At 44.9% G+C, this 24,041-nt stretch overlaps 1 protein-coding gene across 14 annotated transcripts in view; it reads right to left on the bottom strand.

Annotated features, from left to right (window-relative positions):
- CASK (calcium/calmodulin dependent serine protein kinase) overlaps positions 1 to 24,041 on the bottom strand; it is a 311,008-nt gene that overhangs the window by 69,203 nt on the left and 217,764 nt on the right. For 8 of the 14 annotated variants that reach the window (XM_080652074.1, XM_080652077.1, XM_080652069.1 and 5 more), the window contains exons 10-12: positions 16,795 to 16,894; positions 12,689 to 12,706; positions 2,342 to 2,463 (exon numbers count right to left, since the gene is read on the bottom strand). In XM_080652074.1, coding sequence (XP_080508200.1) covers positions 2,342 to 2,463; positions 12,689 to 12,706; positions 16,795 to 16,894 — 240 coding nt within the window. The remainder of the gene's footprint in view (positions 1 to 2,341; positions 2,464 to 12,688; positions 12,707 to 16,794; positions 16,895 to 24,041) is intronic. The other 6 variants (XM_080652073.1, XM_080652079.1, XM_080652070.1 and 3 more) reach the window with 1 other exon arrangement.

The raw sequence follows: 24,041 nt of genomic DNA, 5'->3' as shown, positions 1-24,041 counted from the left end.
ACTGCTTGGAATCCAAAACCAAACACCCCAAATCTGACTATGGGATACGGAACCTTCGAAGGAGGGATCATGAATGGTCAAAGTTTGAAAAGCTTCTTCTCAAGAGTTGGCCAGACTGTGTTCCTTTGTTGGTGCATACCACAAGCATTTAAATATTAAAAACATTTTAATGGGCCTGGCTGGTGTGGCTCAGTGGTTGATTGTCAACCTATGAACCAGGAGGTCAAGGTTCGATTCCCAGTCAGGGCACATGCCCGGGTTGCAGGCTCCATCCCCAGTGTGGGGCGTGCAGGAGGCAGCTGATCCATGATTCTCTCTCATCATGGATGTTTCTCTCTCCCTTCCTCTCTCTGAAATCAATCCTATATAATAAAGAGGTAATATGCAAATGGTCGTTACGCCGTGACGCATAATGACCAATCACCAGGTCAGCAGGGCAGTGAACTACAGCAGAGAGCTACAGCGGTGGTGGGCGGGGTGGCCAGCTGAGGCAAGCAGCAGTGAGCTACTTGCACACAAATTCATGTGCAGGGCCACTAGTAAAAACATATTTAAAAAAAGTATAAAAAAACAAAAAGCAAATAAAACCATTTGAATGGTTTCTCCATGTGGCAGGTGAATACTTCATTGACTACTTTACTGAAATGTAGCCTCTTAGCTCTGAAGCAAGAGCCAAGAAGCGCATCTCTGGGCTGTCGGTCATGATGGCTCACATGATTAAGCTTTCACCGAAGGGTGGCTCAGTTTGGATCTTTAGAACCAAGTGCCTCCCAACACTGCCCTGGACCGGCCTCACAGCCAGTCACCACAGGAAGGGCCTGGGGTTCACGTGGAGCCTCAGCTGCCCGATTCTGCAGACGTGGCATCTTGTCAGCGAGCAGAGCCCCTTTGAAACCCAGGGGCCCTGGTAGGCAGATGCTGATACCATAGACACATCTCTGAGTTTATGATTCAGAAGCACCCACAAGAACTGGATGTGTGTCTTTCCTCTCCCAAATCTGAGTCTCTTCTGAAGTTATAACAACGTCTACCCAAGAATGCAGCCGTCCTTCCAGATAAAGGTTTCCGTGAGGCCTGCGGCTAGCATTGGGCAAGAGCTGCTGGCTGGCCCCGCTCCAGAGGCCAGCCTGTCTCTGCCCCCTTTCCCTGTGAATGCTAGCCATGCTCTGGCATTCCCCTGAGTCTCAGGTGTGGGGTGCTCAGATCCCTTGTTGTATTAGTGAGAAAAAGACAACTTCGAAAACCAATGTGGGCGTTGCTGAGCCTTTAAATGACAAGAAGTCCGGATCTAGAGAAGGTCAGTAAATCTCAGCAAAGACCTAGCCACCGACTGCACTAAATAAGCTGAACTCGGCGCTCAGCGGCAGCGTCCTTCATCCATCGCACAGCCTGGTCCCGGTGAAGGGCACGCCTCTGCGGGAGACACACACTGTGCAAGCTCTGCTTCAGATGCAGCAATGACAGAGAACAACAGAGATGCAAAGAGCCAGGACTAGAGGTCAAAGTCTGCTTTAAATAACACGTCATAATGACAACCATGACATCTTACTAAAACGTGCCTGAGATGAAGGAGGATGGGCACGATCAGCTTGATTTCTCTTTGCAGCTCGACCTGCTCTCAATGGACCTGTCCTATCCACACTAATAAAAGAGTAACATGCAAATTGACCGTACCTTCATGATGCCCACCAGCCAATCAGGAGTGAGCATGCAAATTAACCCAACCTTTGGTGGGTTAATTTGCATATGCAGGCACCGAACGCCCCAGCTGCTCTGGGCCTCTGGGCAGCATGGAAAGGCAGAAAGGCGGCTCTGGGCCGAATGAAGGCGGTTCCGGCAGCCAGGGGAAGGAAGGCCCATTCTTGCATGAATCTTTGTGCATTGGGCCTCTAGTTTCATAATGAAGTGCATTCTTTGTTTTCAGGAGGAGACACCGAGTCTATGAAAACTGGCAATATTAAATCGGAAAAGTGTGACCACGGTCCATTACCCAATATTTTCTTTGCTTTTCTCTCTCCTATATTCATGCTTGAGGCTCAACGTTTTAAAAACAATGTTTAAAGCAGTGAAAAGTAACCACGGCTAAGATCAATGGATTCTTCTAAGAGAAATACACACACAGGATTTTTTCACCATGACTTGTGAAATTACAGGCTGTATTGTCTTGTGCTCTCTGTAATTCAGCACTTTATTTTAATTATGAATCTGTGATGGACGATTTCCCACAGACTTAAGGCAACTGACAAAGGACTATTACTATGGACATCGAGAAATTAATATAAAGTAAAATGACATGCTAAATACTAGTACTTACCCCCCAAATGATAATAAAAAGACTTACGTCTAGTAGCGTGTGGAGATGCTGGTCTTGGAAAACGCTGTGTAGAAAGTCTAAGTCCTTCTCGCTGCAGTCTGTGAGTGCGTGGATCTCTTCCAGGCTGTCCAGCACCTGTGAGACGGCTCCTAGGGGAACAGACAGAACAACAGCCGGCACACCAAGTCAATGGCAGACCAACCTTGGCAATCAACATGCTGCATTTCAGAACAATGGGCTGACAAGCAGACGTCAAAGGTTAGTGTCCTTAGCGAAGAATGGAGTTACATAGAATTTCATATCTTTCAGGATAGAGTATTTTCGCTGAGTTTATGTTCTTACCAATATAACGTGTGCTCTTCATTTTTCAAAGGCAATTGAAGCTGGTCTTACTTGAATTAAGGAAATTTATCAACTATAATTGAGCTACTAGAAGACCTGGGTTTTAGCAAGCTACCCATCAGAGGAATGTGGGTCCCATGACGCCGTGATGTGCTGGGATATTACAGAAGTAACATGGAAGGTAAAGCCAGATCTGAGGGACCAACCCCTTCAACGGGGCGCCCCTGCCGTGTAAAATAGGCTTCTGAGGACTTTCAAGGCTCAAACTTAAATTAGCAAATATCTCAACCCATCCTTTTTCCTTCGTTCACATCCAAAGTCAAGAGAAGCAAGTCATCCTCGGCCTTCTGGGCCCTTTCTATTCAGAAGACAAAGACGAAGGCTAAGTATACTGACTGACACTTCCAAACACAATCCTATATATGGTAATAAAAGCCTACTATGCTAAGTATCTGTTTAACCAACCAAAGCATAATATGCTAATGATATGCTAAGGCCACTCAACCGCTTGCTATGACGTGCACTGACTACCAGGGGGCAGATGCTTCGACTGGTAGGTTAGCTTGCTGCTGGGGTCCGGCTGATCGGGACTGAACGAGATGGGCCGGACACACCCTGGAGTTCTCCCATGGTCCCTCCCTGGCTTTAGATGAAGATACAAATCTGGAACCTGTCTGTTCTGGAACTCGATGCTGTTTCTAATTACTTCTGTCTTGGACCTTATCCATTTGCACGCACTTATTGGTAAGAATGTAAATGGGTACCACTTTTCCAGAAAGCCATCTGGTAACAGAACAAGGAGCCTTAAAAATGCTCATGAGCTTTGATTCAGTAGTTCCATTTACAAAACCCACCTTAAGGAAAAACAGGAAACGCAGAAAAAGGGTTATGTATAAAGATATTTATAATACAAAATGGAAGAAAATCTAACAATTAGAGAATGACCACATCAAGTACAGAACATCTATAGACTGGACTCTGTAGCCAAATGAAAACTGCTTTTAAAGACTTTTAAGAACAGAAATCCTCATGCTATAAAATTCAACAAAGCAGAATACAAAACCGCATAAGTGGAATTTTCCCAATTATGACTGATAAATACAGTCAGAAAAACCCCAGAATGAAATATACCAAAAGGATAACAGTAGTTATCTGTATTTTCCTATTTAGACTTCATGCTGTTCTTGTCCATATGTTCCAAGTTTTCTCCACTAGAAAACAAGTTGCTATATAAGCAACCGCTTCTTTGCGGTACTATCTATATATATAAAAGCCCAAGCGACCAGCCTACCGGTGGACTGTTCAACCATCCAACCAGTAGCTATGACATGCACTCACCACCAGGGGGCAGACACTCAATGCAGGAGCTGCCAAACAACAGCAACTGTGCAGAGCGCCCTCTCGCACTCCAGGACCCCTCGGGGGATGTCGGACTGCCGGTTTCGGCCTGATCCCTGCAGGTCAGGCTGAGGGACCCCACCTGCCGGAGGGACCCTGCTCACTCCACAGACATCCTTTGAGCCCTGGCGCTGCCCCAGGTGCGGCCAGCCGGGAGGGACTGAGGGCGGTTGGCTCCAGGGCATGTCCAGCCCGTCTCGCCCAGTCCCACCCTGCCAGCCACTTTCTAATTAATTTACTTTCAATGTGCACGAATCCGTGCACTGGGCCTCTAGTTTAATTATGTTAGAGATGTGGGGCTTAAGCTATAAATCAAGTGGTTATCCACATGGAAATTACTGTGGCCAGTTTTTTTTTTTAATTTGATTTTTTTTTTTTGAGATTCACATCCAGTTGTAAGAAACAATACAGAGAGATCCCACGTGCACTCCCCCCAGGTTCCCTCAATGGTACCATCTTGGGAAACTGTCATACAACACCACAATGGGGATACTGACACTGATACAAGTTAGGCTACAGAATATTCCCATCACCACCTTTTAAAGGCACATTCATTTCCCTCCCCCCTACTCCCTCCTAACCCCCGACAACTAATCTGTTCTTCATGTCTATACTTTTGTCATTTCAAAGATGCTATATCAATGAAACACACAGTATGTAACCTTTGGGGATTGGCTTTTTTGACCCAGGATAATTCACTGGAGATTCATCCAGGTTGTTGCGTGTATCAATAATTTAATCCTTTTATTTTTTTAAAATATATTTTTATTGACTTCAGAGAGAAAGAAAGAGGGAAAAAGAGAGATAGAAACATCAATGATGAGGGAGAATCATGGATTGGCTGCCTCCTGCACGCCCCACACTGGGGATGGAGCCCACAACCCGGGCATGTGCCCTGACCTGGAGTCGAACCATGACCTCCTGGTTCCTAGGTGGACACTCAACCAATGAGCTACACCGGCTGGGCTAATTTAATCCTTTTTAATGTTGGGTAGTATTCCATGGCATGGAATGGTCACAGTCTGACCATTCACCGTTGAAGGGACTGTGGCTACCTTTTACTTTTGAATAATTACGGACACCAGGCTATTGGTATTCTTTCACTGAAAACATTAAGTGGATGTGAATGGGATAAAAAGGTACAAGGCAGAAATCAATCCTCATTTTCCCTGCAGTTTCTGAAAAGGTATTAACCTAATCCACTTCCTTCTACCTGCTCTTCCCAGGACCTTTTCTTTGTTCTGAGTAGGGAAAAAAAATTTGGAAATGAGTTCAAGGCCAGCTCATTCATCATCCTTTACTGAAAGCCTTGGGAAGCAAGAGATGATATGAAGAAATTAGTCCCAAATGTTCCAGGGAACTCCCGACCCCAATGCACCATCAACAGCACATCATTGATATTTCTCTCGAGCTTTATGAAGTTACTAAAGCCAGTTCTAAACTTCTGGACTTAAGGCACTGCAATGACAAAAATACTAGTGAAAAAATTATTTTATATATTAAAAAAATTTGCCGTGACCGGTTTGGCTCAGTGGATAGAGCGTCAGCCTGCGGACTGAAGGGTCCTGGGTTCGATTCCAGTCAAGGGCATGTACCTTGGTTGCAGGCACATCCCCAGTAGGGGGTGTGCAGGAGGCAGCTGATCAATGTTTCTTTCTCATCGATGTTTCTAACACTCTATCCCTCTCCCTTCCTCTCTGTAAAAAATCAATAAAATATATTAAAAAAAATTAAACAGAGCCCTAACTGGTTTAGCTCAGTGGATAGAGCATCGGCCTGTGGATTCAAGGGTCCCAGGTTCGATTCCGGTCAAGGGCATGTACCTTGGTTGCAGGCACATCCCCAGTAGGGAGTGTGCAGGAGGCAGCTGATCGATGTTTCTCTCTCATCGATGTTTCTAACTCTCTCTCTCTCTCCCTTCCGCTTGGTAAAAAAATCAATAAAATATATTAAAAAAAAAATTCAACAGATACCATGGAAACCTAATAATCATTTTCACTCAGTTATTTTAGTGAAATCTTACCTAAATTTTATTGTTTTTTTCCAACATCACTTATATTGCTGATATATAATCTAGGTAGAAGTTGATTAAAATAGCCCAGCGCTGTGGCTCAGTGGTTGAGTGTCGACCTATGAAGTAGGACCGTGTAGCAAACTGTGGCTCGCGAGCCACATGCGGCTCTTTGGCCCCTTGAGTGTGGCTCTTCCACCAAAAACCATGGCCTGGGTGAGTCTATTTTGAAGAACTGGCGTTAGAAGAAGTTTAAGTTTAAAAAATGTGGCTCTCCAAAGAAATTTCAATCGTTGTACTGTTGATATTTGGCTCTGTTGACTAATGAGTTTGTCGACCACTGAACTAGGAGGTCAGGGTTCAATTCCTGGTCAGGGCACATGCCTGGTTTGAGGGCTCGTTCCCCAGTAGGGGACATGCAAGAGGCAGCTGATCCCTGATTCTCTCTCATCATTGATGTTTCTCTCTCTCCCCCTCTCCCTTCCTCTCTCTGAAATCAATAAAAATCTAAAAAAAAAGATTAAAATAAAACAAGCTTGTATCTAGTGAATACTAAGGCGGCAAGTGTAACGGCTGGGAAGTAATTTTGGCTGAACCAGACCAAGGTATCATTTGTTGATCTGTGAACTCCCAGAGGTCCGTGCAATTCCTGTCTCGCCTACACACTCCATGGGCCACCCTACGTGTGTACTTGTTTATGCTCCTTTTCTGTGCCGTGAGGTCCTTAAGGCAGGTCTATATTTGACTCATTTTGTAACACCACAAGGTATGCTCTGAATTAATGAAGCACTAACAAAACATCATAATAGCAGCAGCTCCCGATTCTTGAGCATTTATTATGTGCCAGTCACATCTTCAGGAAAATGCAGCAAGGTAGATGTATTACCTGACCTTTCTAGATGGGGATGGGAGGTTCCGAGGCCAAGGAAGGCCCCAGCTCCAAGTAGGAGAGCCAGGACTCAACTCTGGTGTCTTGCTTCAAAGTCTATGCCCGGCCTGACTACTACACTGACTGGCCAAATCAGAAAAGATAGGGGGAACCTTCAACAAGAAGTTACATGTGGTTTATGTGTGGATATGGTGATTAAGAAAGAATGTGAACCCTATTGAGCCAGACAATAACCAAAATCTTTATTGAACGGTCCTGCTTTTTGCCAGATGCGAGGCAGGAGCTTCCGAGAAAGCAGGTGTGAGCTCTGGCCCAGAGGAAGACTCTCAGGCTGCTGTGTAGTCAGCCTGAAGTAAATGGACGCAGAAATCGGTGAGGAGTTGGATGAGTCTAATCTGCGTGTAGGCCCAGAGGATGGGTAGCTGGGAAGCAAAGGCATCTGTTAACCTGCTTCCAGAAGGCGAGACCCACGAGGTGAACTGGCCTATGTAACCACTTCGAATCTCTACCTTTTTTGGATCTGATTTAGTCTCGCCTTGTGCCCTGATGTGATTCACTTTGTGAATTTTCAATCACGAAAGGAAGCATTTCCATAGCTGTCCTCAACTTGCCTATTTCAAACCCTGATTTTAACTTTCTGAAATTAGGTAGGGAAATCCTTTGTCTTTTCAAGTTGAATAAACACTATTTTTGGTCTAACCTCAAAATCTTTGTTCACCTTTGATCATTTTTGCACCTTTCATTGACACCTCCTTCTAGTTCCGTTCTTTCTTTCTTTGCGTGTGACCAAACCATAGACACATTTTTAGTCTGACAGATGTACATTGTGGAGAGTGGCTACAGCGTTTGGACAGGTTCAAGCCTGGGACTAAGGAGAGGGCATGATCCTCTCGTGGCAAAGCCACGTGCAAGTCTCTGCACAATTATAGCCAGAGGCTATGGTTGTAAGCTTGACCTTATGGTCCGAACCTGTGGTCCCACATGGCTGAGTGATATGGGCTGCGGGAGGTGCAGCAAGTAAACAAAGCTTGATCGCGTGCATGTAACTGAGTAGGTTCGAAGCCCGCAAGAACGTTGTAAACATCTTGACCGCGCCCTTACTTTGCCTCCTGGAATCTGGCTATAAAATAAAGACTTGGGTTGCAGGCTGTGGTGCTGTCTCTCCATCGGAGAAGGCAGCGTCCCACCCAGACCCAGCTTTATTCTCTTGTCTGTCTTTTCTAACCCTTCACTGCCCCCCCTCAGGTTCACCCATGGCTGTGCTGAGTACTGCACAGTATACAACTGATACCTGTAGTTCAATACCAAGGCCATCTAAAAGTCCCATAATTTTTCAATTTATCATCAACCCTAAATGTACACAAATACATTCCTGGGGCTTTTTCATTGCTATTTGTGTTATTTTTAAAATATATCTTTATTGATTTCAGAGAGGAAGGGAGAGGGAGAGAGAAAGAGAGAAACATCAATGATGAGAGAGAATCACTGATCAGCTGCCTCCTACATGCTCCCTACTGGGGATTGAGCCTGCAATCTGGGCATGTGCTCTTGACTGGAATCGAACCTGGGATCCTTTGGTCTGCAGGCTGACACTCTACCCACTGAGCAACACCAGCCAGGGCCATTGCTATTTGCTTTAAACTGAGGCAGCAGCAAAAATGAATACAACACATGCACAGGCTCTTAAGCTGCTACTAGCATTTATTTTGCTGGTCGATACTGTCAAATCTGAAAGAACGATTTACTTTTCTCAAAAACTGAAAAGGATGTTTTTATGTAAGACCTCTGTATAAGCTTGTAACTACCTTGAAGAAAATCAACCAATAAATAGTACACGAGTTCACCCCCCTAACTAATGGCGGGACTGTGGGTATCCTATTCATGCTTGTATTCCAGACTGCACTTGCATTGTGCTTTAACCACAATAAAATGTGTTCCATTAAAATTGAATTTTCTGAGCAAATTCTGAAGAATTGAAAATAAACTATCATAACAAAATCGGAGAAAAAAAGGAGTTAATTTAAAACTGATAGACACAGACAACAGTATGTCGATTACCAGAGGGAAAGGGGGTGGGGGGAGGTAGGAGAGGGTGAAGGGGGATAGATGTGATGGAAGGAGACTTGACTTGGGGTGGTGAACACACAATACAATATACAGATGGTGCATTGTAGAATTGTACACCTGAAGCCGATATAATTTTATTCACCTATGTCACTCCCAATAAATGCAATACAAATTAAAAAAAGAAAATCGTTTTAATACTTATCCTATATAATAAAAGGCTAATATGCAAATTGTCCCCTCGACTGGAAGTTCGACTGGGAGTTTGACTAGGGGGTGGGACCAGCTGGCCAACCGCCTGTGGGCCCTCCCCCCACTGGCCCCGCCCCTGGTTGACGGCCCCACCCCTGGTCGGCCTCCCCACCCCAATCAGGGGCGGGGCTTGCCAGCCAACTGCCCGCAGCCCCTCCCCCAAGCCGGCCCATGCATGAATTAGTGCACTGGGCCTCTAGTATTTGTATAATAGTTCATAATGTCCAAAGTGCTTTGACATTTCTTGCCTTATGTGATGGCACAATAACTGTTCCCTGTAGGCAAATATTTTCATATTTGAAGAAGCAGAGTCGTAGCAATGGTAGTAACCCTGGGGCCACAGCAGGGAACCACGTTTCTCCGTCATCCAGGTACCTGAATCATTTGCATTCGGTAATGAGATTATATCCAATTTCTGTTCTCTCTTTCATCTCAATTTTACCATATAAGGTTTATTTTATTTTTAAAAATATATTTTTATTGCTTTCAGAGAGGGAGAGGGAGAGAGAAACATCAACGATGAAAGAGAAGCATAGATCCACTGCCTCCTGCACGCCCCCTACTGGGGATCGAGTCCGTAACCCGGGCCTGTGCCCTTGACTGGGAATCAAACCCTGACCTCCTGGTTCATAGGTCGACACTCAACCACTGAGCCATGCCGGCCGGGCATAAGGTTTATTTTTTGAGGCCTTGATCCAAACTTTCACAATGATGAATTTATTAGGAAGTAATCAAGCTTTGCATTCAGAATAGTATTTTACTTTAATTTTGCATACTTCATTTGGTAATCAAGTTTGTATCTAAAAATCAGGATGATAATTGTAACTTTGAACATGCCTACTTTTTCTAAGATTCTCACTGATACCAATGGGTTTCTCAAAAGTTTTCTGCTACTATTACAAAATAATCAACAAAGCAGAAAACTGTCAACTGTTTCAACACAGTTTTCTGAGTCTATTTCTTTTTTTATTTTTACAGAAATTATTGGGGTGACATGGGTTAGTAAAATGATACAGGTTTCAGGTGTACAATTCTGTCATACATCATCTGCATATTGCGTTGTGTGCCTACCACCCAAAGTCAAATCATCTTCCGTCACCACAGATTTGTCCCCCTTGACCTTAACCCTGCCACCTCTCTTCCCTCTGGTAACGACCATACTGGTCTATGTCTATGAGTTTCGGTGTCAAAGTCCTTTAAATAACCTCCCGCTGGCTAAGTGCCTATTCATACAAAGTGGTTACAAGTGGGAAGAGTCTGACACGTCAATAGCCGTTAACTTGTATGTGATAGGCAGCCCCGAATATGGTCTCCGACATCCCTGCCTCCTGCCAGTCATGCTCCTGTACAAGCAACCCCTTCCCCGGAGTGTGGCTTGGACTTACTAACTCACTTGTAAGGAACAGAATAGGGCAGAAGTGATAGGATGTTGCCTTAGCCGGTTTGGCCCAGTGGATAGAGCATTGGCCTGTGGACTGAAAGGTCCCAGGTTCGATTCCGGTCAAGGGCATGTACCTTGGTTGCGGGCACATCCCCAGTAGGAGGTGTGCAGGAGGCAGCTGATGGATGTTTCTCTCTCATTGATGTTTCTAACTCTATCCCTCTCCCTTCCTCTCTGTAAAAAATCAATAAAATATATTAAAAAAAAAAGAAGTGATAGGATGCCACTTCCAAGATTAGGTTATAAAGACCGTGGCTTCTCTCTCCGGCTCTCCCTCTTCCTTTTGTCCTTCTCTGATCATTCATGCTGAGGGAGCGGGCTTCTGTGTTGTGAGCAGCCCTGTGGACAGGCCCAACAGCCAGCGAGGGGCTAAAGGCTGCCAACAACCACGTGAGTGAGCCTGGAAGAGGACCCCCCCCCCCCACCACGGTTGGGCCTTCATGTGAGACTGCAGCTCTGGATGCCAGCTTGACTGTAGTCTCATTTTAAGTCGATGAAAATTCCCTCTTCATTTAGGGTAGGTGATCAGACATGCACACTACATAATCATGCTTTTCTCTCTTATTTGCAGCACCTGGGCAGTTTCTAAGGGCAGTTTCTATGCCCATAGAAACTGGGAGAAGATAAACGCTGCTTTGCCGTTATTCATTATATAGCAGCAGATAATACATGGTGAGAGTGTTATAGTCATGCAGCACTTAACGACATTAGGTTAATGACAGACCATATACACAACTGTGGCATGTAGCTGTCATGATGTCATGGGGCAGTGCCTTCCTCACATATCTGTGGCGATGCTGGCTGACACGGACCCGCTGTGCTGCCAGTCACATAAAGCGCACCGCACGCAATTACAGCCGGAGGCCCTGCCACCCAGGTGTGTAAGTGCACTGTCGGGTGTGTGCACAGCGACGACACGGCCTTATGACACAGTTCTCAGGATGCAGCCTGTTGCTAAGTGGCAGAGGACTCGGTTAAATCAGCTAGAATTTGAGCTACAACTAATGTAACACAAGCATGCCAATGAATTCAATTACGAGCCTCCAGACTTCCTAATTTATCTCTGTCTCTTATATACTTTCCCTCCAGTAAGCGCAACATGAAGGAAAAAATCTGAAATCATCTCCATAACAATTCCAGCTAAAATCAAAGAATAAAGGTTTATTCTTTGATTTTAGCTGGAATTGTTAAGGAGATAATTATAGAGTCGTATGCAGTTTTAAGAAATAATACAGGGATCTCTTGCACACTTTGCTCAGTTTCTCCGCTGGTAACATTTTACAAAACTACGGTGTAATAGCACAGCCAGATACAATGAATATTTTATTCAGGTTGCCTTAGTTTTACTTGTACGTGTGTGTGCGTGCGTGTGTGTGTGTGTGTGTGTGTCATTTCTTACATACCTTTTACTTTAATATTCTCATACTCACATCACATCCCTTTGTAATTAAAATCTACACATTACATGATTGTAAATGTTCTTTCTGGAGGTAAAAGTTGTTAAGAGACAGGAATTCAGTACTTGCTTTCACAGCTCAATGTTAATAAACTGCAAAGACAGTCAATAATAGAAAGTAATAAAAACCACTCACAGATTATGTAAGTGTCAGAGGAAAATTCACTTACCCGCCGTGTTCTCGAAAGCAAATGATCAAGTAAAATGTTACCCTTCCCCTGGAATTAATGTTTGTGCTTGAAACTCATCTGGGAAATCATAGTAAATGCAGGTAAAAATTTTAACACTGCCTCTTTGTCCTCTGAGAACGGAAGTGAGAAGTTAATGTTATTTCCCTAACAAGGCCTCAGGAAATCGACACGCCCACGTTTTTCAGTTAGGACCCGGCAGTGTTAAAATTCGCCATCCGATATCGACACACAGACAGCCAGCGAGGAAAACGTCAAGCCGATAGGAACCATGCCAAGCCAAATACGTTCGCATGAAAGAGAAAGCTTAGAGGAAAACAAAGGGATACCTACTTTCTGCGGCTAGAAGTCCTAGGAGGAAGGCAGCATATGGACAAACAACAAACAGTGTGAGTTTAGAGCAAGCAGGTTATCCAGCCACCGTGGGGCCCAGCCCATGAGCCACAGACAGCCCCCCGTTGCCCAAGCGCACTCAGAGGGACTGGGGGGGTTTCAGTCATCCAAGTGCTGGGTTCTGATTCTGCCCTCTTTGAGGTGAGCTATGGGAACAGAGCAGTTTTCCACTTTGGGTTATCAAGTAACAAAGCTACAACATACTGTTTAGCAGAAGATTAAACGAAAGAAATTCGAGCGAATATATGAACACACTAATGTGAATAATCAAAAGAGAAGAGAATCTCATATGAAAATTGCTCTACAGTGTCAGCAGCATTCCTACACCTGCGAGATGCTTCTTTAGCTGGCCAGTGGGGAGGCGGATTCGTTTTAAATTTGCTTTTAAATTGCGATTTGAAGTAGAATTTTGGGGGGACCAAAATAGGATTGTTAGCTTCTTTGCATTTTGCTTAACAGGTCATTAAAAAAAAAAATCTAAGTACCTAGCATTTATTATCATTTCAAGAAAGAATAGAAAAGGCATTAGGTAAAGATGGAAAACAGTCCATCTTAACAAAGGGTAGCCAAAACTGGTGTGGCTCAGTGGATAGAGCGTCTGCCTGCGGACTGGAGGGTCCCGGGTTCGATTCTGGTCAAGGGCATGTACCTTGGTTGCGGGCACATCCCCAGTAGGAGGTGTGCAGGAGGCAGCTGATCGATGTTTCTCTCTCATCGATGTTTCTAACTCTCTATCCCTCTCCCTTCCTCTCTGTAAAAAATCAATAAAATATATTTAAAAAAGAAAAGAAAAGAAAGGGTAGTTGGTGACCTTACGCTGTTCTCTCCCTAACCCTCCTCGCCTGCCCTCTTACCCTGCCCCCCCCCCACTCCCCCCAGGCTCATGCTTTAGAATTAGTCTTCTCTTTTTGCCATGAGCTTAGAGGAACTTGAACTTTTATGTGCTCTGTTTTGTACTGTCAACAAACGCATGCAGTGGAAAGGACAACATTGGGAACTTCAGATCAATGGTGCAGAATTTAAGGGTTAGCATGAAACAGAGAAGAATTTCGGTTTTAAATGAATGAAAATCTTCAAAAGTAAGGAGGAGATAAAAGCGAAAAATGAGTTAATTTATGAAAGGTCAAGTTCTGTGACTCCAGCTGCAGAGAGGAAGGTGCTGGCAGCTAGCTGGTGACCAATGATGCTGATAAAGCAGGCAGAGGCACCCCTCCACATCTCTACAGGGCTTCCTTTTAGAAATTAACTTGAGGGACATCTGAATAGTTTGACAGCCATGGGAGAGTTAGGAAAATATTCGAGTTTTCTTCCAACTTCTTCTGCGTCTTTGATGTCTCAGTAGGTCAAAATTCCCTCTTCATTTAGGGTAGATCACACATGCGCACTACAGAATCATTCGTTTCTCTTTTATTGGCGGCACCTGGACAGTGCTGGCTAAAACTATTTGGGAGGCATTTAGCACGTCAGATGAAGATAGAGAGTGCTTACAGGATCATGAAGATCCAGGAATTTTTAAAAAGACCAAAAAAAAAAGGCTTGAGGGCTCACTGCTGGGCAGGGTAAGAAATGTCATTTTTACTTAAAAAGCAAGTACTGTAATCAGACAGTATCTCAAGCACACCGTTTAGAGACCGCATTGGGAAGTAGAAAATGTTGGGCCACAGAAGTGAATTTAATAGGAAGTACGCATGCCTGTAAGGAAAGACCCGCTTTCCTGGCCCTGAAAGGGAAGCGGCTCTTTAGAGAGGAGATGGAGCTGAGGATGCTCTCGCTGGGCAGAGGCGCTTTAAGGGGAAGCCTGAGCGATCGGGGCCCTTCAGCCATACAGGGACCACCCTGCTCTGCAGGTCCATTTCCAAAATGAAAATGGTGCTAGAGGCTTTGATCTAAAAACTCCAAATACAGCCCACGCATGTGACTAGCTCATGTAGTCTCAGTACAACATAAAACCATTACCCAGCTGCTCCCTGGAGACAGGGCCAACTGTACACTGAGTGTGAGGTGCGGCCAGGGTGGCTCAGTGGTGGAGCATTGACCTAGGAACCAGGAGGTCATGGTTAGATTCCGGTCAAGGGCACATGCTCGGGTTGCGGGCTCGATCCCCAGTAGGGGGCGTGCAGGAGGCAGGTGATCAATGATTCTCTCTCCTCATGGATGTTTCTATCTCTCTCTCCCTCTCCCTTCCTCTCTGATATCAATGAAAAAGAAAAACACACATACAAAAAACTGATCTTGGAAATAAACGAGCAAACAACAACAACAAAAAAGGACTTAAAAAAATAAAGAAATAAACCGAGTGTGAGGAGAAGAGAAAAAGGGTCCGAGCTAAGGAACAACAACAAAAAGCTACAGGTGAAGGGAACAAAGGACTGACAGGGAACTACAGGGAGCCCCGGGACCATATCCATAAACCCCCCCAGCCTTGCCCCCCCGCGGGAGGGGCTCTGGGCATTACCAAGCCGGAACAAGAGGAAGACAGCCAGGCCTTCTCCTCAGTCTCTCCTCTAAGATCCCCACTTCTGAGTGTTTTGGGAAATCACCTACACTCAGAGGAGGAAGGGTCACATCCCAGTTGGTAAAAGTCAAAATGAGGAACTACAGGGTGGGCGAAAGTAGGTGTCGAGTTGTTCATATAGAAAAGTACACAGCAATCTATAATAATAAAAGCGTAATCTGCTAATTAGACTGGACGACTTTCCGGACTAAGCTGGGGCTTCTCGGGAAGCCTGGGTCCCAGGTGCCAGAGGGAAGCCGGTGCCAGCAGCCGGGGGAAGGAAGGCCTGCTCTTGCACAGATTTCGTGCACCGGGCCTCTAGTTAATAAATAACAATATGAGGATAAACCCTGTGTTTCATGTACTCACGACTGTAAGCCTACTTTTGCCCTACCTTGTACAGAGCTGATGCAAGGGGACCTGTGAGCCTGCTATTCTGCATAAGGTGGAGGCATGTGTGCACATGTATGAACAGAGGGGAGAAGCGCAAGGGCTGCCCGATGCCCGTGGTTGCCACAGGGAAGGATAAGCAACTCATACTTCAGGAAGGGCCCGGGCCCAGATTCCCATGAACACTGAGTGAGCCAGGTCGAGAGTACAAAAATCAACGCAACGGTGCAAAGTCAACCAGGTGGCAAACACCGAGGGGCTTTAATAAAAGAAGGAAAGGCAGAGGGCACAGGGTATATGAGGCAGGAGTTAAATTAATAAAGAAATACATAAATAAAATAAAAAACTATCACACATGCATTTATATATATGTATATATGGATCCCATGGATTTTTAGGAAGTGATACTTGAGAAAACCTCACTGGTAAGATGAAAATCTGAGCATCTATAATAAGAAAAGCGTAATACGCTAATTAGACCAGACATCCTTCCGGATGACCTTCCAGACGAAGCTGGGGCTGCAAGGGAAGCGCGGGTTCCGGGTGCCAGAGGGAAGCTAGGCCTCCTCTTGCACGAATTTTGTGCACCGGGCCTCTGGTTTTATAATAAAATTTCGTGAACACTGGTGGGTATTTCAGGAATACCTACACATACATTTCATCGAAATAGGTAACTCTTGTATGTTCTTCTCCCGTGAATGCTTGAATACACGTGTTAGAGACTTTAAAAAAAGAGAAGAACCCAGAAATTGTTTCAAGAGATAACTCACAAGACAGCTTTACACGGAAAGACTCAGTTAAAAGCAGTGTTGTGGCAAAGTCTGATCTGCTATGGCTGACAGGGGGGAAATCTTACACCAGCACTTTTTATTGAGGTCCAAGGTAATCAGAAAGATGCAGAAAGATGGACCACAATGTGGGATGGATGAAGTGCAAACTGGGTCTGGGGTGGCGGAAGGGGAAGAAGCATTCTGAGGTGAAAAGAAACAAGTGACATGAAAAGGAACCAGACATATGTGGATGGTATTTGGTTGCTGCCAGACTTCCCTAGAATCACTCAGAGGATCTGACTAGTTCCGCTGAAAAAGGCCGATTCCGAATGGAAGAGAAAGGATGTAGACACCAAATGATTCATATCGGTGAGTGGATGGATGGTCATTACCTGAGGAGGTAGGGTCTTCGGAGAAATCCGGCAACTCTTCAGGGGGGTCCCCATAGAATGAGTTGAATTTGTGACTTGACACAGCTGCTAGGACTGCACCCTAAAGCAAAGAGATGAAAAAATGAAAAGAAATACATAAATATAAAAATTAATGAACAAATGCTTACTTAAGGGTTATTCAGAAAAGCCAACTATATAGGACATGACAACTAGAAAAGGGGCAGTTTTAAATGATTTCCTTTTAAATATATTTTTATTGATTTCAGAGAGGAAGGGAGAGCGAGAGAGAGATAGAAACATCCATGATGAGAGAGAATCATGGATCAGCTGCCTCCTGCATGCCCCACACTGGGGATGGAGCCCGCAACCTGGGCATGTGCCCTGACCGGGAATCAAACTCTGACCTCCTGGTTCATAGGTTGACGCTCAACCACTGTCATTTAAAACTATGATAGCTGGGCTAATTTTAAATAGTTTTTGACACCTTCAAATCAATCACATGTGTATATACCAGAATGACACTGTTGGGGATTGCAAAAGTATACGCCACCATTTACAGTACATCTCGAACTCAAACACATACCACAAACGGAATACTCTGCAGTCTCTATAAAATGATGCTGCAGAAGAATGTCTAAAGAAACGAAAAGATGCTTGTGATGAGTTACATAAAAGAGCTTTAAAAAAATCTACAGTATGGCCTCATTTTTGGAAAAAAGGGTTAATCCTATATAATAAATATGTAATATGCAAATGGTCGTTATGCTGTGAAGTGTAACGGCCGGATCATGGATCAGCAGGAGGTGGGGCAGCGAGCTACAAGCGGGTGGCGGAGAACTACAGGAGGGGGCAGGGCAGCAAGCTATGAGGGGAGGGGCGCGGAGGGAGCTACAGGAGGGCGGGGCAGTGAGCGGAGAGCTACTGGAGGGCGGCAGCGAGCTACTGGCGCACAGATTCGTGCGCTGGGCTACTAGTATAGATATAAGAGACTGAACATATACCAAAATGTTTTAGCAATAATTATCTCTGGGTAGTAGGAATATGAGGCACTTTTCTTTTTTGAAGCCTTTCCCCCCCTTTCCTTTTGTTGTTAACAGTGACTATGTGTTGCTCTTGTCGGGCCACACAGAAGAACCAAGTCCACGTGACTCTCTTAAACCACACGCACAGCCTCTCCTGACTTCTAGTGAGTCATACTGCGTGCACGGCATCCCTCAGGACTGAGGGCGGAAAGCGGCTGGGAAGGATTGTTTCAGTAACTAGAAAAACCATACAAGTTATTCGGCCAAAATGTTCAACCCTTCGGGTGTGTTCCTTGACTCTGCCACACGAGGCTACTTGAGCCATTCATTTAACCCCGTCAGCTTTCTCCTTTGTAAAGCGAGGACATTAAAACTGACATAACTTAGGGTAGGATCATCAAAAGTCAGAATGTTCTGAAAGTGTCTGCAAACTGTAAGGCAGTTTGTAAATGCAAATAATTACGAACCCTCCACAGCTAGAACTTGAGCACAGCCTTTTCTTAAAAAATATATTTTATTGATTTTTACAGAGAGGAAGGGAGAGGGAGAGTTAGAAACATCGATGAGAGAGAAACATCGATCAGCTGCCTCCTGCACACCCCCTACTGGGGATGTGCCCGCCACCAAGGTACATGCCCTTAACCGGAATCGAACCTGGGACCCTTCAGTCCGCAGGCCGACGCTCTATCCACTGAGCCAAACTGGACAGGGCATGAGCACAGCCTATTGCTGCTCATTTAGGCAACCTCAGTATCAATGCACTGAAGTAGGTGTACATCTAAAATGTTGAACTCTTCCGTTTTTCTGAAAAGATAAATCTTTTAATTTTATTTTATATATTTTTTTATTTCAGAGAGGAAGGGAGAGGGAGAGAGAGAGAGAAACATCCATGATGAGAGAGAATCATTGATGAGCCCGAAACCTGGGCATGTGCCCTTGACCAGAATCGAACCTGGGACCCTTCAGTTGGCCGACGCTCTATCCACTGAGCCAAACCAGCTAGGGCAGAAAGAGAAATCTTTTATGTTTACAGGCACTTAATAAATATATGAAAACATTAATAGAAATACATTTTTGCAAGATTCTTTTTTGTGTGTGGGGGAGGAGTCATGTTAGCGTTTCTTTCTTTCTTTTTTTTTTTAATCCTCACCCGAGGATATGTTTTCCATTGATTTCCAGAGAGAGTGGAAGGGAGGAGGAGAGAGAAACATCTACCGGAGAGAGACACTTCAATTGCTTGCCTCCCACATGCCCCGCTACCAGGGCTGGGAAACTTGCAAGCAAGGCCCGTGCCCTTGACTGGGAGTCGAGCCCGCGACCCTTCAGGCCACGGGCCAATGCTCTAACTACTGAGAACACCAGCCAGGGCAGGGTTTCTTTCTAAAAAATAGGAATGGAAAGAGACAGACTAAAGAAAGGGAAGAACAAAAACCAGAGAAGTGAATCTTGGTGATACCATTCCAGGCAACGTTTTAGATTTCTCGAAGTCCAGGGTTAATGCATGAGAGGCTCTTACGCAGAATTTGATGAGAATGCTGAGTTCTTCTTTCTACAGTTGATGCTTATTTCACTTCACATATGACATATGTTCCCTAAAAGCTGGGTGGGGATGGAATTTTTCTGAATCAAACCATGTTTCCCACCCATTGAAACGAAAATTTTAGAGATGCCTTATTTTTACATCCAAATGAAGTCCAATTCAGTTTCTTAGCACTGAAGTGAAAGATCTAGAAGTACTTATACTATTGAGAAAGCGCCATGTAAAAGGGCCCTGAGAGGTAAATTCTTTTAAAACAGTAGCAGGAAGTTCCTAATTTATTGGTCGTATGGCTAGTTTTGTTTATTTAGTTTCCTAAACTTAGTGACTGCGTGTGGTTTGAATTTTCAACACAAAGCTATTATTAAATCAGCAAAATGGTTCCAAGACTCTTTATAGATTTACTAGAGGCCTGGTGCATGAAATTCGTGCTCAGGTGGGGGGCGTGTCCCTCAGCCCGGCCTGCACCCTCTCGCAATCCGGGACCCCTCAGGGGATATCCGACTGCCGGGTTAGGCCCAATCCCGCAGGCCCAATCGCCTGCCTGCCTGATCGCCCCTAACCACTTGCCCGCCTGCCTGATTGCCCCTAACCACTCTGCCTGCCTGCCTGATTGCCCCTAACCACTTACCCGCCTGCCTGATTGCCCCTAACCACTCTGCCTGCCTGCCTGATCGCCCCTAACTGCTCGCCTGCCTGCCTGATTGCCCCTAACCACCTCTGCCTCGGCCCCCACCGCCGTGGCTTCATCTAGAAGGACATCCAGCTATCTGGTCTAATTACCATATTACGCTTTTATTATTATAGATAGAATTTTATTAGAGTTTGAGAGTCAAGCTTAGAGATGATTAATTCTAAAAGACTCATTTTCGCAGATGAGGAAACTGAGGTTCAGAGAGGCTTAGCAACCTGTTAAGGTTGCTGCCAACTTTGAGACAGAACCAAGAGTAGACAGAATTGAGGTCCTCTAACTACTCTCCCCAAATTAAGGGTTTTTACCATACCAGGGGTCAACAATCTTTTTCCTGTAAAGGGCCAGAGAGTAAATATTTTAGGGCTGCAGGCCATATGTTTTATGTTGCAACTACTCAACTCTGCCATTATAGTGTGAAAGCAGCCATAGACAATACATATATCAATGTACATGCTGTGCTTCAATAAAACTTTATATGTAAAAATAGGTGGTGTGCCAGATTTGGAGCCCAGTTCATAGTTTGCTAACCCCTATAGCTACTAAAGAGCACAGATATTATACAAGAAGTTATTTAAACTGCCTACTTTATTAAATCCTTGATTAAAAATTTTTCTATCTAATTTAGTAGGTCTACTTTAGTTTGTTTTGAGAGTAAAACATATCAATTTGAGTTAAGAAAATTATTCACAATATGTTAAGACAACTAATATTAAAGATGCAATTTTCTACTGAGCAAATTAATCCAAAAAGGAGAAGGCAGATTCTAAACTCAAAGAAAAAGACAACTACATATAATTAGTTCTTTTTTTTCAAATATATTTTATTGATTTTTTACAGAGAGGAAGAGAGAGGGATAGAGAGAAACATCGATGAGAGAGAGAGACATCGATCAGCTGCCTTCTGCACGCCCCCTACTGGGGATGTGCCCGCAACCCAGGTACATGCTCATGACCAGAATCGAACCTGGGACCCTTCAGTCCGCAGGCCGACGCTCTATCCACAGAGCCAAACCGGTTAGGGCAATAATTAATTCTTAACTTGATCATAGTTATAGCTCATATGTCAACCATCCAAATGGAATGCTGGCTGCTAAATGATTCTGTGTTTCATTTAAGGAAGTGAAAACAAGAAAATACTTAGCTCAGACTTCTGCGAAGTTCAACTACTCCATGCACTTAAGGAGGCAACCAAGTTAGTAAGTCAGGAACAAGAGAGCTGAACACAGATATAAGAGCAAAAAACCAACACGTACTCCATTCTGAGCTCAGAAACCATGAAGTTTGCTAGCCACAAGGGCAGGTACATTCTCAGAAGTCTAAATACAAGACACACGGTGTAAGATGTAGAGTAACTGGCTTTGTACTCAGGTAGCAAGGTAACCCCCAGGCACAGTGTAATGTACCGAGGGGGAAAAGCTCAGCCCAGGGCCATACAAATAGGAGTGCAACACAGAATTCAAGAGAGGGTCATCTGATTCGGATGCAGAACACTGCAGCCAAAGCCTTAAACTGGGAGAGGGCGAGGCTGAAGAGAGATAACCAGAAGGTGGGAAAGGCAGTCCAAGGATTTCGGTTGATTACATGTAAGAATTAGGTCCTAAATGGAAGGGAGGGGGAGAGACACAGAGTGAGCGAAACATCGATGTGAGAGAGACACATCAATCAGTTGTCTCCTGCACGAGCCTTGAGCCCCAACCGGGACTGGGGACCACGCCTGCAACTGAGGTACGTGCCCTTGACTGGAACTTAACCCAAGCCCCTTCAGTCCTTGGGCTGACACTAACCACTGAGGAAAACAAACCAGGGCTAATGTTAATAAACCAGGGGCCTGGTGTACAAATTCGAGCACCAGTGGGGGGTCCCTTGGCCTGGCCTGGCCTGCAGGATCCGGCTGAAACTGACTCTCCGACATCCCCCGAGGGGTCCCGGATTGTGAGACGGCGCAGGCCAGGCCGAGAGACCCCATCAGTGCACGATCGGGGCCAGGGAGGGACGTGGGAGGGACAGCGGGAGGGCTCCAGGGCATGTCTGACCCATCTCACTCAGTTCTGATCTGCAGGACCCCAGCAGCAAGCTAACTTACCGGTTGAAGCACCTGCCCCCTGGTGCTCAGTGCATGTCATAGCGAGCGGTTGAATGGCCTTAGCATATCATTAGCATATTATGCTTTGATTGGTTGACTGGACGACCGGACACTTAGCATATTAGGCTTTTATTATATAGGATTAAAATTAAAATGTAAGTAGCTACACACAGCTGGCGGCTGCTGCACTGGGTGGTGCAGTTCTATGAAGTCCTGAAAAACAGCGTTCCTAAGCAAACTTTCGTGCACCGGGCCTCTAGTTTATTCATATTAGCCCTGGCTGGTTTGCTCAGTGGTTAGTGTCAGCCCAAGTTCACGTACTTCAGGAGCCCCAGAGACCAATGCATGGGTAAGTCAGAGATGCATGCAGACGATACTTCTGCAATTTGCAAAAGCAATAAAAGAAAACTGTAGAAAGTTATCAGAGATCAGACATCTCCCTCACTTTCTGTATATACAAGGAATACATGATTTTGTCCCCTACATTCAATCACATGGATTCAGTTCACCATGGCCTGAACGGACTGCAACAAACCTACCCAATACAGACTGTTGCTTCTATTTATACAGAATTTCTTCAACATACTTCACTGCAGGGGGGTTTGCTCGCTAAATATAGAAATGATTCTTGAAGCAAAGGGGATGATTTCTAGAACGGACTCTCTCCTGAGCCCCTTCCCTAGGGAGACAAGTTCACACACCCACAGACCTCCCCCCTTTCCACCCCCGCATCTTGCTTAGCAACTCCGTCAAGCACGTGACAGCCAGGGTTAGAGCAAGGGGTGCCTCCTTAAGACACACAGGGCACAGGTTTTCTAGATCTGGACGGCAGTCTGTCCCAGGCACCCCGATATTCACTGTGAGAAAATACGATCCCCATCATATCTAGTCTCACGCTCAGACCTGGGCAGTTTATTAAAGGAAGTATTGTTTCTAGAGTATTGTTTCCAGAGGATTTTACAAAATGGAAGTATGCACATTCTAGAGCTTAGCGTTAAATAAAAGGGCACCCCTCCCAAACCAACATGTGAAATGTCTGGTAACCAAAATGGGGAAAAGGAATTTTCCATCATCATTCACAGATGTCAAATAAAATGATAAAGACAAAGAAACAGAAGTGTATGATGGTAATTCAAATCACATGCAGGGCTCCATAAATGTGGGAAAAAAAATCTAGTTTGAAACAGACTGAAAAGGATGTGAATGCTTTCCCTTTGTCCACATAATGTTCTCTTTGGGGATTTATTGTCGCCTGTCGTGTGCTGTGGAGGTTAAATGCCAAAATGGAAGTTTGTTGTGGAAAGGAACAACTTCTGATGGTAGAGTGTTGATACTATTATAACCAGTACTGAGTAAGTGTCCTGAAATTTCAGCAAAGTAAGTACTGTTTTATATTCTGGCATGGAGTATTCTGGCACGGAGTAAAACTTTCTGAATGAGAAAAAGGTTGCAAAAACAATAAACTTGCTAGCCAAAACACCTGTTGGGGTATAAGCCTTTTGGAGGGCAAGTTATTTATAGAGATCAAAAATCTTAAATACAAAAAAAAAAAAAAAATCGCCCTAACCGGTGTGGCTCAGTGGATAGAGCGTCGGCCTGCAGACTGAAGGGTCCCAGGTTCGATTCCGGTCAAGGGCATGTACCTTGGTTGCGGGCACATCCCCAGTAGGAGGTGTGCAGGAGGCAGCTGATGGATGTTTCTCTCTCATCGATGTTTCTAGCTCTCTATCCCTCTCCCTTCCTCTCTGTAAAAAAAAAAAAAAAAATCTTAAATACAGCCCTGGCTGGCGTGGCTCAGTTGGTTGCGCCTCATCTGAAAGGTAACCTGTTTGGTTCCTGATCAGGGCACATGCCCGGGTTACGGGTTCGGTCCCCAGTTGGGGTGCGTAATGGAGGCAACCCATCAATGTTT

The sequence above is a fragment of the Plecotus auritus genome (genome assembly GCF_963455305.1).
Source record: "Plecotus auritus genome assembly, chromosome: X".
In the NCBI taxonomy this organism is placed as follows: domain Eukaryota; kingdom Metazoa; phylum Chordata; class Mammalia; order Chiroptera; family Vespertilionidae; genus Plecotus; species Plecotus auritus.
This window is presented reverse-complemented; position numbering and strand designations above follow the sequence as displayed.